The sequence below is a fragment of the Nyctereutes procyonoides genome, unplaced genomic scaffold (genome assembly GCF_905146905.1).
Source record: "Nyctereutes procyonoides isolate TBG_1078 unplaced genomic scaffold, NYPRO_anot_genome, whole genome shotgun sequence".
Classification (NCBI taxonomy): Eukaryota; Metazoa; Chordata; class Mammalia; order Carnivora; family Canidae; genus Nyctereutes; species Nyctereutes procyonoides.
In genome coordinates this window covers 42,996,457-43,011,837 of record NW_026575133.1, presented here as the reverse complement: position 1 = coordinate 43,011,837, position 15,381 = coordinate 42,996,457, and the positions used below count along the sequence as shown (strand labels likewise).

Genomic DNA, 15,381 nt, shown 5'->3' with positions numbered 1-15,381 from the left:
AGTTTATTAGAAGGTCTCCATGTGATTCTTCATGGAGGAAGAGGGCCTGTTTTGACAGAAATCAGTCACTGAACCCAAAGAAGAAAAGATCCTTCTCCAGCCCATTGATGGCAAATATTAATCATTTTTCTACTATAGTTCCCTGTAAGTATTACAAAATCAGATAAACGAAACTAGTCTGGCCTGTGGGTGGCTGTTTCTAAAGTCACGCAGGTAAGGAGATGACATCAACAAACAGGAGTCCATGACAAAATTCTTTAGGAGTCAAACCTCCTTGAGCAACGTGCACAAGATCTGTCTTGACACAAGTATAAACATAAGATTATCAAGCAGAGAAAATCCAATGCTACATTTTTAAGAGGTGTCAATTTTTGTTTGTTTAAACCAGTATCCTCCCAACTACTCTGTAGCATATCTTCACAGCACCATGTAAGATAGTTTCCAATACACAGGTGAATGAAAACAATGGAAAAAATATTTAAGTTAGAACACAAGAAATTGATCACAGAACCCTATGTTTTCATACCTTAACGATAAGGCTTCCTATGCAGAAAGCAAGTAAAATACTAGAAAGCTGATAGAATTCAATTTTAGTTCACAGAAACTTTAAAGACTTACCAGATCCCTAATTGTAAGAGGCAGAAGGAAGACTTTTCTGTAAGAGTGTAATGAAAACCTTTGGGCAAGGCCAAAGGAATAACTACTAGTAATGTAAGCATGCCTTAATGGGCCCTGGTATCAGGTGATACTGAAGCTTCTAATTTTTAGGGATTCCAACAAAAAGTAGTCATTAACTACTTTTTTAGATAAAAACTTCTAAAACTGTATTGCTTTCTTCTTACGAACTGACCCTGTTCTTTTCTTGTGAAATTAAGATTCTCAATGTGAAATCAGGTGCCAGAACATGGGCTATTTTTCCTTGCCTTGCTTTGCAGGTGTAAGGAGGAATACCTGACTTCTCAACTTTAGTGACTCTAGTATTTCAATACTTTATTGCCACTATGAAAAGGTACACAGCTCTGATAAAGTCCAACACTTAATCTGCCAGGTGTTGGGAAAATGCAGGGAACACCTAACTTTTCAATTCCAAGAGCTCGTTAGCATCTCTTCTATGAAGAGCCAGGCACACTGATATCAACAAATTTTCATTAAGTGTCAACACTTGCCAAGTCAGGATGATATGACTAAGTCTGCCAAAGATGGAGCAACGCTTTATTACTACATGTATATAAAGAAATATGCTTATTTCAATGGCTTCATTGAAAAAGGTCAGGAAGATGGGTTCTCAAAAAAGAGGTAACACTTATAATAATAAGTAATATTATTAAGGGGAAAAAACACAAAATATACTAAAGATAATCAATCTCTTTAAATTAGTAAAAACATTATTTCAACATAAATGTTTCCAATAGTCTTACACCAACTGTCGAAGAGCTGTGAATGGATAATTGCCCAAAGATGCTTTAAGTTACCACCATCAATTTATCCTCACACTACCTTAGAAGTTTTTCTCTTTAAATTGTAACTTTACATACGAAGAAACTAAAACACATTACACTGAAGAACTTAATGTAAAGCTAATAAGGAATTTGCTTCTTCCCACAGCACTACTTCAGTGAGCTGGCAAAATTATTTCTGTAGCATCCGTAAGGCATTCTGCTTCCAAAGTGAAATGAAGGAGTGCCATGTGTATCTTTTCTGCAAACGTGGAAAATACTGAGATCACACCATAATTGTGAATCTCAACGACAAGGAACACAAACATTTAGGAGGCCGTCTATGAACCTAATTCCCTAAAGCTTTTATCCTCTCAGGTAAATATACCAGGACCAAAACTTTACACACTACCCCCACATTCTGGCCTCCACGGGATATCAATATGAAATGAACTAGCTCTTTTTTTTTAAGTTGTTATTTTTTTTTAATTTAAATTTAATTTGTCAGCATACAGTATAATAACCAGTGCTCATCACATCATGTTCACTCCTAGATTCCTGTCACCCAATTACCCCATCCCCCTGCCTACCTCCCCTCCTGTGGCCCTCAGTCTGTTTCCCAGAGTCAGGAGCCTCTCATGATTTGTCTTCCTCTCTAATTTAAACTAACTCTTCTGACTGTGGGGGAAGTGGAAGGACACAGCCATTAGAAATGTGCCCTTCTTATGGTAAACCTGAATTTCAGAGTTCCACGACTCTGGGCAACCGTAACCATTATGTACCTCAGTTTCCCCTCACTTGTAAAATAAGAACAGCACTTACGCCTCTGCATTGTTTTGAACTCAGTACTAAAGGAGAATGAGTCCTTAATACCGTGTCTGCAACAGTGTACACTCTACAAATGTTAGCTATGATAATTACTGTAATGACTCTGCTTTAACAACACACTCAGCAAGCAGCTCCATTTCTGTCATCCATGTGGGAACTGCCCCACTTCCATATGCAGACTTGAAATAAACATTAAACACTGGGAAGCATAACCTCTGTGTCATCAAGAGCTTCAATGAGTTGTATGTGCAATGGACTATACTTTCTCTCAAATTTAACCCTTCAGATAAACTATTCTTAAAAGTACGTAAAAAAGGTCCCCTCCCACCAAAAGAGATTGTTCAAGTTCGCCATGCCACTATTCATACAAAACCAGGAAAAGACATTGGTAAAACTGTTAAGCTTGACAAAGCTGAGACAAGAAGCATAAAATATGAATAGCAGTGGGCAAATCAGAACCTTCCTGGCAAACTAGGACATAGGCTCCACCACAGGCATGAAAGACAACTAACTAGCATACACGCTAATGTTGCATGAAAAACTGTTATGGAAAAATAAAACATACCTACACCTAAGCCCATGTGTATCATACTGACAGAAAGGACTCATGATACCCAAGTTCACAAGGATGAACTGAAACATTTTCTCATGTGTTTCTTAACGTCAGAAATGCCCATTACAGGTTACATTTTAAAACCTGTTGGCCACAATTAACCTCTGAAGTATTAGCCTTCTTTTCCTATTGGTGATCAATACATATTTAAAGCTGAAAGGGGTAGTGGGCAGCCTAATTTCTGTAGTGCTAAGGTATCAAGAAGAATAAAAATAAGCCCATAAGAACATAAATTGCATTCTTAAAGTTCCTTTCCAAAGGAACACTTATTACATTTTAGGGGTTCCAACATTCTCCATTAATATTTACATGTGTATGAAGAAGCAATTTAAGCCATATCCTTACTTCTTATTATGAACTTAAATTTTCAAACAATCACTAGGCAAGAATGGTTTCTCTGCACTGATACAGAAGAAACTTCACAGAAGGTGACATCGCTCCTAACGGCCCTTTGAATGTAATTAGTATAAACATGGTTTTGGAAAAGAAATAGAAATCAAAAACAACAAATGAATCCAACTCATCAAAAAAACCAAACCTATAAAGTAAAACAAAAAAGAACAAAAAGTTCATCTGATGGTAACATTGAGTATACACCTCTGTCCCCTCTCTTGCATTCTATTTGCCATGCCCACAAGGTAATTTATCTTTAACCAAATCGGTAAGATACATAAATGCATTTTAAGGCTCCAAAGTGCCAAGCTACCTGCAGCTCCTTGGGGAGTTTCGTCTGTCCGTGCAGCTGAAGAATTCACGGTCTCCTGGCTGCTTTCAGGGTCCGCCATCTTCTCCTGTCGACGAGCTTCAGCTGCTCCTCTTTTGCCCAGGCCAGAGCCTCGCCGACTACAACAGAAAAGTCCCATCAGAGGCAGCACTACCAGTGACCAGGAGCAATGTCCACACAGCACAAAGCTCCAATGCATGGAGCACAAAGCCAGTTTCTTCTTTTTACATAGAAATTGTTGCAGAAAATCATTATGGTAACAACTAAGACTTTGTATATTTAAAATTCTTCCAAGTTACATGGCGGTCACAATACATGCTTTTGTGGTGCTGTGAGCTATTGTCATCCTTACAGACAGAAATGATTTTTAAACACTTCAAATGTTTAAATGTTTTTAAACTTTAAATGGAAAAGTGACTCCTGCTGAGAGAACTCAACTCATTTAAAATAGATCTCTACTTCTAGGCTAAACAGTGGATCAATATACAGACTTTACACTTGACAATGTGTGTTTGGGGGCTGGGGGGGAGTTTAGAAGAGGAAAAGGGGAGAAATTCCTATCACCAAAGTCCCAGATAAGTTAAATCACCAAAGAAAGAACTACCCTAATAATGAACAAGCGCTCCATCCTTTAAAAAATATTTACCATTTAGAAATACATAGAGATGACACTGAGGATTAAGTCACAGCATAATTTGGAAAGAATGGTCAGTCATTTCTCATGAAGCAAATTACATTTTATTGATGATGATTTTTTTTCTATTTTAGTAGGGAAATCAGTCAGCAAATAAAATAAAAACAAAGGATTTCCCCCAAATAATTACAACTTGCTATTGTTTAAATAGCAGCCCTCTGAATTACCTTAGTAAATGAAGAAACACTCTACTAAGGAAATGTTTTAGACTAAACTCAAACTGCTCGAATTAATTTAAATTTTTTTAATTTTACTTATGATAGTCACACACACAGAGAGAGTGAGAGAGAGAGGCAGAAATATAGGCAGAGGGAGAAGTAGGCTCCATGCACCGGGAGCCCAACGTGGGATTCGATCCCGGGTGTCCAGGATCACGCCCTGGGCCAAAGGCAGGCGCTAAACCGCTGCGCCACCCAGGGATCCCTGCTGCAGAATTAGATGCTGATCAGTAAACAACAAAAAAGCAGCAGGCATAAGTGACCTATGAATTACCAAGGAGTACTAGAAGAGTTGGTTCTTCTAAGTAGTAAAAATTCTCCCTACAAAAGGATTTTTACTTAGCCAATTTTTTCTTCCACAGAAATAGCTCACCCCAGCCCCAATTTACCAAGCTACAAATTAGTGGGATTCAAATTAATTCAGCTACTTAATATTCAACTTGCACGAATCATGTCACACACACTGCACTGAACACTTTGGTTGCTGTCCTCAAGAACTATAGGTCTAAAAAGAGATGAAGATACAGCTGAAGCAGGATGTGAAAGTACTATATTTAAGAGGAATCACAACTAGTTTAGAATAAGTTTGAAATGAAGAGCCTTCCAGGCAGGTGGCTAGACAGCTTGTGTAGAGTATGACCATGTAAACTGTTGTAATTTCACAAGCACTAAGAAAGGGGTCATGAGGAGGAGGAAAGGAGGCAGCAGACAAAGAAGGGATACTAGATTACTTGACTTCACATCAACTTAAAATTAATTTTCAACTACGGTGAATTCAGTTTGTATCGCAGATTATAAACTCTGGGCAAACCAGATTCAAATGTAGCCCACAATGAGACAAAAGCTGTGAAGAACTATAAAATTTTCTGAGTTCCTGTAAAACTATTGCCAAGAAAGCTCAAAAGCAAACAGGTACACAAACTGCACATATTTTAAGTAACATTTTAAACAATCCAGATAGAAAATAAGTGGAAAAGTAGAGATTTAAGTGGCAGGAGTCCTTTTCTGATGACTTGCAACTAGTCATATGGTTTCTTTATGTCACTATTGTACCCACCACCAAGAGCAGTCATGGTCGCTTATCTTAGAGGAGAAACAAGAGAAGAGCTAAAACACCTTTCAGCTCACCCAAAAGTAGGGGAAAGGCAAACTGAAATCATTTGCGCCTGATCCCTGATTTTTGGCACACTTAGAAGAACGAACAAACACCACAGAAAAGGGGACAAGTCCTACCCAGCTGTGAGTAATTAACCACACAAGGGTGTGTGAGTGACTGACACACCTGAAAATGTGAGGAAATTTTTTTTTAAGGATTTTTAAATTTAACCTAAGATTCTCAAATCAGTTAATAAAAGTACCTGAAATAACAAACTATCATATCAAAGGCAATTGATTTTCTGAAAATGAGATCCAAAACAGCAAGTGGGGGGAAACAGGAATTGGGAGCCATGAAAGCACGCACAGGACACTGACATTCCTCGAGGGGTAGGTGTCATAATACAAAATGAAAATCAAGTACATCTCTTCCCCCTTATCCATTAAACTCAGATGGTGCCAACACGTTCAGAAACTAATTAGACAATATTACAGCCATTAAAACAGGCATCCCTTTTGATCCATTAATCACACTATTGGGAAATTTAGCTACCTTTAAAAAAATAACCCAAATCTGCATGAAGATGCTCATTAGAGATTTATTGGCCAACTGGAACTCTGAAAACAATGAAATGTCCAACTACTGGCAATAACTGTGAAAATTATTTAGCAGCAGAGGAAAAGGTAGAGGGTAAGAGTACAACAGCATGATTCATATTTAACAAGAACAGGTAAATAAACATTGGGGAGAATTCATTTATACTGGATACTCAAGTGAAAATTTCAGTAATTTTTGAAAACTCAGAAAGTGAAGGATTCTGATGAAAGCTGAGCAGAAGATAAAGAACTGGATCATAAACTGGAAAAACCCAATGTGGTTTACCTGGCACTAGCACAGGAGCCCGTGGTCTTTTGGCGTGTGCTCCGCCTCAAACTGGGGAGCTCAGCAGGTGGGGATTCACTGCGCTTCTTGGTAGATTTTCTTAAACCTATACATGTGAAATTCAAAAGTACATTTTTAAAAAATAAGTTAGCATAAATTAAGAACTACCAAATTCTTCAGGTCAAAAGCCCACTGCATCTTCCAAGGCCTCCCTTGGAATCTGCTAAAATTCTGTCTATCTGGTACTTGGATAAATCCTGCTTGGCCCCCACCTTACCTTGAGCTATCCCACATCACAAGTGACGGTCCCTTTTCCCCTCATAACTTCCCCTTTAAACATTCCTAATCTCTCTACTCCTCCACTAACTAAAGCTAAGAATTTTTTTGCATTTACTCTGTATTTCAAGGCTGTACTAAATTTAAAATTTTTTATTTATCATTTTCATTCATTAGCACCTTACTACACTTTTAACTGTCCCATTTCATCTTTTTTATACAAAGTTCACCAATTAAGACTACGAGAGAACAAAATGCTTTCTTTTTTTTACACTGCTCCATTGGCATGGAAAATACACTGGAGCATTATTAGAATGTCCAGTGTACAGGTTAATGGAATAATTAGGGGGAAAAGTCAATTGAATACACTTTACATGTTATTCTGGAAACTACTAACTAAAACCTTGCATAGGGCTAACAGATCCTAAAAAGATACAGGGATTAAGTGAAGTTTATTACTATTTCATAAACAATGGGGAGGCCAGAGCATTGGTTCACCCTCCCCCTCACCCATAAGTTGTTATCCTACATGATGATAGAATGGGTGGTGTGTTCTATCTACACAAAGACCTCTAATAGCGAAAGGCCTCCAAGTGAAAAAGTTTATTTCCGTGACAACTACAGCATCACCTTAAAGAGTGTTTCCTTTTTCAGAGACTAATTACATAATCCTAACAATTCTCCTTTTTTTTTTTAAGATTGTATTTCTTTCTTTGAGAAAGAGAACACAAAGAGGGGAGAGGGGGAAACAGACTCCTGATGCACAGGGAGCCCAAAGTCGGGCTGAATCCCAGGACCCTGAGATCATGAACTGAGCCACTCAGGTGCTTTTCCCAGGAACTTTTAATTTTTGACCATTTCACTCCTTCAAAGTGGACGATCAGAAATTTCTTAGTCTTGATTTTGTTAAAAACACCAGTAAAGCGTATGAGCAAGAGGTGAAAAAAAAGATTCTAGGCATCTTCCTGATCCTTTATGATGCTTCATTTTATTTGTATTTAATTTTTTTAAAGATTTTATTTACTTTTTCATGAGAGACATACAGAGAGAGAGAGAGAGAGAGAGAGGCAGAGACACAGGCACAAGCAGGCTCCATGCAGGGAGTCCGACATGGGACTTGATCCCGGGTCTCCAGGATCACACCCCGGGTCGAAGGCAGCACCAAACCGCTCAGCCACCCGGGCTGCCCAAGATGCTTCATTTTAAACTTCAGTTCATTTAACTTAGGACGGTCCCTATACCATATATATAAAATCAAAATTGTTAAATGAAAAGCACACAATTAAAAAATCTTTAACCATTAAACAAGCTATAAGGACAAAAATCTATGTTCAGACAGACATTGCAATCGAGAGATCTGAACGCCTTTCAAGACATTTTTCCCCCCAAAGTAATTTTTGTGAAAGGTTATCCAAGACTCCTGAAACTGACATAAAAGGGACAAAAAGTGGGGAAAGAAGTTGGCCTAAGGGTTTCTTAAATTTCAATTTTGTGTTTTTTAATTATTTATTTTTATATTTCTTAAAGATTTTACTTATTTGACAGAGAGAGAGAGAGAGCACAAGCAGGGGGAGCTGCAGGCAGAGGGAAAAGGAGAAGCAGGCTTCCCATCAAATAGGGAGCCGGGCAGGGTACTTGATCCCAGAACCCTGGGATCATGACCTGAGCCAAAGACAGACATTTAACCCACTGAGCCACCCAGGTGCCCCTCAATTTTGTTTTTAGATTGATTTCCTACATAACATATCACCAGAATTACTTAATGTGATCCCGAACCAATGCCTAATGCCCCTACATTATTTTATCTTTGTCTGGACACACATCCTGTCACCTGAAAGATGAACATGACATGTGGACAAATTATGAGACTAGCTTAATATATTCAATGAATTATCATCACTTTTTTAATATTTAAAAATTCAGAAAATTATTTTAAATGTTTCAGAAAATATTAAATTATGTTCACCTATTTGAATTGTGCAACTGAATTAGAATAGACTAAAAAACATATACACTTTATGGAAAAAAATGAGCACACATTATTTAAAACATTCCACCGATGTTTTCACCTCTAAAGCACTTTAAAAACTCCTGTATGGGGGATCCCCAGGTGGCTCAGCGGTTTCGCGCAGCCTTCGGCCCAGGGCATGATTCTGGAGTCCTGGGATCGAGTCCCGCATCGGGCTCCCTGCATGGAGCCTGCTTCTCCCTCTACCTGTGTCTCTGCCTCTCTCTCTCTCTCTCTCTCTCTCTCTGTGTCTGTCATGAATAAATAAAATCTTTTTTAAAAAAATAAATGAAAACTCCTGTATGACTGTCACTAATATTAGTTTATGTGACACTAAATGTTTCTATACATACCATGATACAGTAATGGACACTAGTAAAAAATGTTTATTATCTATCCAGTGACATTCAAAATAAGATATCCAACTAAACGTATTGTGGGCTACTACTATATTGCTTCTGAGGGGACAGTATACTTCTTGATCAATCTGTTATACTTTAAGTCATGACGTAGGTGTTTCACTTTCTTTTAAACAATTTCATTCAAATGTCATTCCCTTATGATAAAAATGTACTCATTTTATAAATATGAGGATCAATATGGACTTGAAAAAATGAACTGACCCATACAACCAACGTATCAATAAGAACAAAACGTTTCCATCACTCTAAAAAAGTTTCTTCATCCCCCTTACAATTAATCCCTTCGCCCACTCTTCTGGCAACTACTGATCTGCTTGTCTGTCATTGCTGTCTATTCCAGAATTTCAGAAAAATGGGGTCATACAGTGTTTTGGAGATTTCATGTTGCTGCACAGATTAGTAGTCCATTCCTTTCTCTGTGGAGAGGTATTCCTTTAAATGGATGTGCCACAATTTCTTTTTCCATCATTGGTGTTAAATTATAAGAGAAATGTATTAAATTACAGAAAAGTAGAAGGCATGTAGGTGGCACAGTCAGTTAAGTGTCCAACTCTTGGTTTCAGCTCAGGTGGTGATCTCAGTGTTCTGAGATCAAGCCCCAAGACTGCTCTGTGCTCAGTGTAGAGTCAGCTTGATACTCTACTCTCCCTTTCCCTCTACCCCTCCCCAATGCACACTCTCTGGAATAAATAAGAGAAAAATAAAAAGAGAAAGAAGGACAGAGGAAAACCAAAACAACAGAGTAGACAAGTATTTTTAACTGCTGTTATAATCATGCTGCAATGTAAAATGACTATCAGGCTATTTGACATGATTCCATTTGCTTGATAAACTAGGAGAGATAAGCCCAAATATTTTACTTTCTGAAAGGTAATCCCATGGTAAAAGAGATATTATATGTAACGCTCCATAGTGAAAAAGAGGTTTCCCTATTTGTAATCCCAGGATGGAAGACAAAACTAGCTTTTACATGTATCTCTGGAACAAGGAAGGAACTGGAATAAGGAAACACCTCACAAGTGTAAAGATTGATAATTACGAATTTATCAGTCTTCCTAAGTAAATCAAGTCAAATGTTGGAAGAACTCTATAAATTCTTCCAAAAGTCTAAAACATTTTTTTTAGAAGATTACAAACCTCAAACTTTCTGGGAAAAAGGAAAGCTGAAGTAGTTTGCAGAGCAAGCTCTGCCTAGAAAACAGATATAACTCAACTTTGTTTTGGCCATTCAGCAATGCCAGAACATACTATCTTCACAATTTGAAAACTAGCCATAGTTTTCAAAAGCACTTTCAGAAACAAAGTTATGATTATTCATTCTTTTCAGACATAAAAATATTAACTGGCTTTCTTAAAGATGCATAATCTAAACAATTCCGAAGTTTATTTTGAACCAAAACAGAGGCTATATACTACATCTTCAATATCCTTCTGGCAAAAGTTAATATTGTGCCTTACAGGTTCAATTAGAAAATGTTAAAACTTTCATATAAATACACTGTAGTAGTTTTGTAGAATCGAAATGTGTTTCCATTCTACTGGCCAAGTAAGGATTATTTCAATAAAAGAGGACACAATTTAAGTATAAACCACCAACCCACTGAAAACAAATTAAAATTCATGTGCATGGGGACACACGCATGCACACGCGCACACACCCCCACACACATGCAGAGGCTTTGTATGCATTAATGCAGTTTTGCTGCATTAATCATTTATTTTTATGAAGCCACTATGAGAAACATCCAGAATAATGCTGATCTGATTAATAAATTAATGCCTATGAAGGCTCTGTGTAACGAAGTTCGGTATTAATGTAGAGGTATTTTTATCAAAGCTCTTGACATTATATTATTAATATTATTATTATTCCTACAAATATATTGTGTGATTTCTTTCTGCGGGGTTGGGGAAGGGTACAAGTATTCCTAACCCACAACTAATTTACTCAAAGTTCAGGACTTCATCTTTTGTAAAAACATTAGTTCTTTTGCAAAGTTAGGAAATACAAAATGTGAAATAACAAAATCTCTTATGCAAGCTCTAACCTTGGATTTCTAAAATATAACATCTTAAAAGAATGCGCAGATTAAGGGCCTTATTTTTTCCTCTGGGTCCTTACTAATATAAAAATAGCTATGATCTTGGTGCCTTCTACTTATATAGTAATTTTTCTTCTCCACTTCAAACTTTTAAAGGTATTTCTCTTTGCATTACAATACTGTGAAATGATTCCAATTTTGTAATTTGCAGGAGGAATGAACACGAGTATCATTATCTGCCTATTTCAACACAAGAATAACCCGCGGAGGAATAATATTAATCCTAGAAAGGTACGGTTTTCACTATTAATTCCTTAAGTTACTTTAAAAGTAGCAATAGACAATCAGACAATACATACTGCCATACTTTTATTCTATTTTTATTCATGAATTAAATTAGTATGCTAATCTTTGATATGGTTTATACATATAGTGACACAAAAATTTAGCCCCATAAGATAAAATAACAATGTAATAAGTAAGCGTTCCAATTTCTAAAAGATTACTTCTGTTATATAGTGAAAATAAACCTGAGTATCAATGTATTAGATAAGGTTGTTTGAAAATCGGGCAAGGTGAGGGAGAGACTGACCTAACACCTTTATTCACTGACTAATGACTGAATCCACTACATGAACGTTTTTATACTCCAACTTACATATTCATTTTAAAGTAGCCTTTAAAACTAATCAAGTAGACATCTACTGTATAATGTCCAGGACCCTTTTTATGAACACCCTTTGTTTTTAAAAATTCTTTTGGGAACTCTCTCCTACCCCTTCTCCAGATGATACTGATGGAAGTCCCATTCATGGTACACTCACACTATAGAAGTGGGACTGTTAACATCATAGCCAATTACAAGCCTGCCTCTGTAATAGCGATTTATTCAAAGATAGGCATATGATCCAAGGAAAGCAAGGACTTTCTTACAATTTAATACATAAATGACTGGATAACATCTTTGGGGAGGAGAGGAGATGATGAGGGAGCCATAAGAGGCTTGGGACTGACAGGGTCATCTTTATTTGAGCTCCTGGATCCAGTCAAGCCTATCACTAGCCAATCCACAGGCTTTATCAGTCCTATGAACTGATCAGTGTTTGTGTATGTATACTACATATATCATGTAATACATATACCTTAAATAATATGCAATTATATTAAAATTTTTAGTCTAAGCTAAGTGTTGACAAACTGCTTAGGAGCAAAACCCAACTGGCGACCTGTTTTTGTACTAGCTTGGTTTTTACACTTTTAAGGAGTTATTAAAAATAAAAATAGGTGACAAAAACTGTATTTGGCGGAACCTGGATGGCTCAGTTAGTTGGTTAGCGTCTGCCTTAGGCTCAGGTCATGATCTCAGGGTTATGAGATCAAGCTCCACATCGGGCTTGGTACTCAGCACGGACACCCTCCCTTCTCCTCCTCCCCCTGTCCTGCTTGTGCTCTCTCAAAGAAATAAAATCTTAAAAAAAAAAAAAAAGCCCTATATATGGTCAGTTAAGTCTAAAATATTTACTATATAGGACTATAAAGAAAATAATAATAATTACTGGCCTGGACTTTGAAAAGAAAAGGGAAGAACAGTAATATGGACTCAACAGAGTTTCAAATCAAAATAAAGTCCCTTGTATTAAAGAAGACCTGAGCTAAATCTCATTTCCAAGTATTGATTTTTCTAGAATTAGTTATTTTTTTTGACTTATCATTTTTGTAATACTCCCACAGATAACAAACACATCTCCATCTTAAAATGATACAGTAGACAAACTAGTGAATAAGGTACACATACCAGTTATTTTAAACAGGGTATTCAAAACGGCTACAATTCATTTATATTTAAAAAGTATCAAAGGATGATTAGGATTGGTTGGGGGAGGTTGGGTTTTGAAATGCAAATCCCCAATTTGTTTATATATTTTTAAAAGCTATCAATTATCCATTTATTTGCATGTTGAATCTGTTTCAAAAAGTATCCAGAATGACTTGGTTTTTCTTCATAAAAGGAAAAAATACACCAAATAACATGAGCACTATTACACATGAATAGTACAATTCAGAATCATGCAATGGGGCCATTTTTCTACTTAAAAAGGAGACCCAATAAAGAGAATTAACTAACAGTGGGAATATTTTCAGTAACTAGATCTTGACTCCTTCAGCCAAAACAGAACCATGAGAACCTGGTATAACTTGATGTTGCTTAAGAAAAAAAAAAACAACTTGATGTTGCTATCTACTTTCAAGTATGAAGTATACATCCTTATTAATGGCTACATTGCCAAAAATAAACTCACAAAACGCAAAATAACCTAGTATATTAAAAAGGGATCATTGATGTTGATTTTAAAATCATTCAGTAACAATAAAAGATGAGTTTTTGCAGATGACAGTAAGCTAAATCCCAAATGGAATTTTCTAAGCCAAGTTTTTATTTTCTAGTCAATGCATGGCAGTTTCATGCAGTGATTTGGCAATACAAATTAAACACATTAGAAATGTGCAAAGATATTCATCTAAGCATTATTTTTAATAATGAGATACTGGAAGAGAGCTAAATGTCCAGTAATAGAGAATGGTTAAATAAACACAAGTATGGTAAAAAAAAAAAAAAAAAAAAAAACTGCAGGAACACTAAATAGTTTTAGCTAATAAGTATATGAACAGATTGGCATTTTATACTACTAGTGGGAATGTAAATTCACATTATTTCTACAGGCAATTTTAAAATATATATCAATATTTTAAAAGAACATAACCAGAAACCTAACGAGATAATGATGTAAATCACAAAGCTCTAGTCAATCAAAAATATTTAGAACAATGTAAATGCCCATTAATTGGGAATGAGCTAAATTAGGATATGTCCACTTACAGCCATTCAAATGATATAAACTCGGTTTTTTGAAAGGAAAAAGGTACAGTGTTTAGACAAATAAAGCACTTTGGTTTCTTCATACCTATAATACAGATACTACCTTATTCTATGGTCATAAAAATAAAATTTAATGTGTCACGTGTCTAGCATGGAGTCTGGCTTATAATGGGCACTCTACTGTGAATTAGAACAAGCTCCAAATTTTGAAAAAGTATGCGAAAAAAAAAGAAAAAGTATGCGCATATACACAAAAGTGCGCGCCTTCTGGCTAAAGACAACTGGACACATGCAATCACTCCTATACCCTCTCCAGAAACTCCAGTAAACTCACATTAAGAGAATCCAAAGCATAAATCCATAAGGATGAGAAGAATGGAAGAGATCACTATCACAACATAATTTTTAAGATGAAAAGTAGAAACTCCAGAAAACCGGAAGTAGAAAACAGATAAGATTAGCAAGGAGAATGACACTCAGAATCCCACAAAGGTTCAGCAATTGATGGTACCAGTCAATGGGATGACTCTGGAATAAAAACTGAGTATTGGTTGACAGGCTGTTTATAAAGCAGTCAGAACCCTAACTTCCCCTCCCCCATTTGCACAGCTGGATAAGTGTCTCTCTGCTGACCCAGCAAAACAGAAGACCTCTATTCTTCAGGAAAAAGAAATTCTCCATTCCAGCACACAGTTGTATCTAGGTGCGCCATACCAAAATGAGAGCTGGGGAGGGGGATCAGGTATAAATAGATTAGATGACAGATGGCCTCTTTCCCAGGCCTCTTTTCCTGCTCGGCCCCCAGATCTCGGTCAGTTCAGCTTTTACCTATAGGAAGGAGTGTAAAGGAATCTTCTCTGTGGAATTCCACCACAGGAAAAAATCTAAAAATAATGATAGAAGATGTTTTGTAATGACTAGCCCAACCAGAACACTAAAGAATGGGTTTCAGTGAAATCTCCTCTATGTGCTTGGAGCCTACAGATTAGGTTTTTGGTTGCCCAACACTTGAGTATGAGGAAACCAACAGGAATTACCAAAACCTGAGAAAAATTCCCAGGATGAAAATCGAAACCAAACCAATCCTCCTCCCCAAAGACACTTCAAGAGGACCATGTAAAACTAACCATTAATGTCCTCCAAATAAATGCATCCATAATAAAAAGAAAATGAGGACAAAATAACCTCTTGAAAATAAAAACAACAGAAAAAAAAATCAATAGAAAGGCTGGAAGAAGTTGAAGAAATCTACCAGAAAGTAGAA

The 15,381-nt window shown here is 36.6% G+C and overlaps 1 protein-coding gene across 17 annotated transcripts in view; it reads right to left on the bottom strand.

Annotated features, from left to right (window-relative positions):
• Nucleotides 1-15,381, bottom strand: part of TRIP12 (thyroid hormone receptor interactor 12) — a 148,043-nt gene that overhangs the window by 64,052 nt on the left and 68,610 nt on the right. For all 17 annotated transcript variants that reach the window (XM_055300376.1, XM_055300377.1, XM_055300372.1 and 14 more), the window contains 2 exons: nt 6,492-6,597; nt 3,584-3,720 (listed from right to left, as the gene is read on the bottom strand). In XM_055300376.1, coding sequence (XP_055156351.1) covers nt 3,584-3,720; nt 6,492-6,597 — 243 coding nt within the window. The remainder of the gene's footprint in view (nt 1-3,583; nt 3,721-6,491; nt 6,598-15,381) is intronic.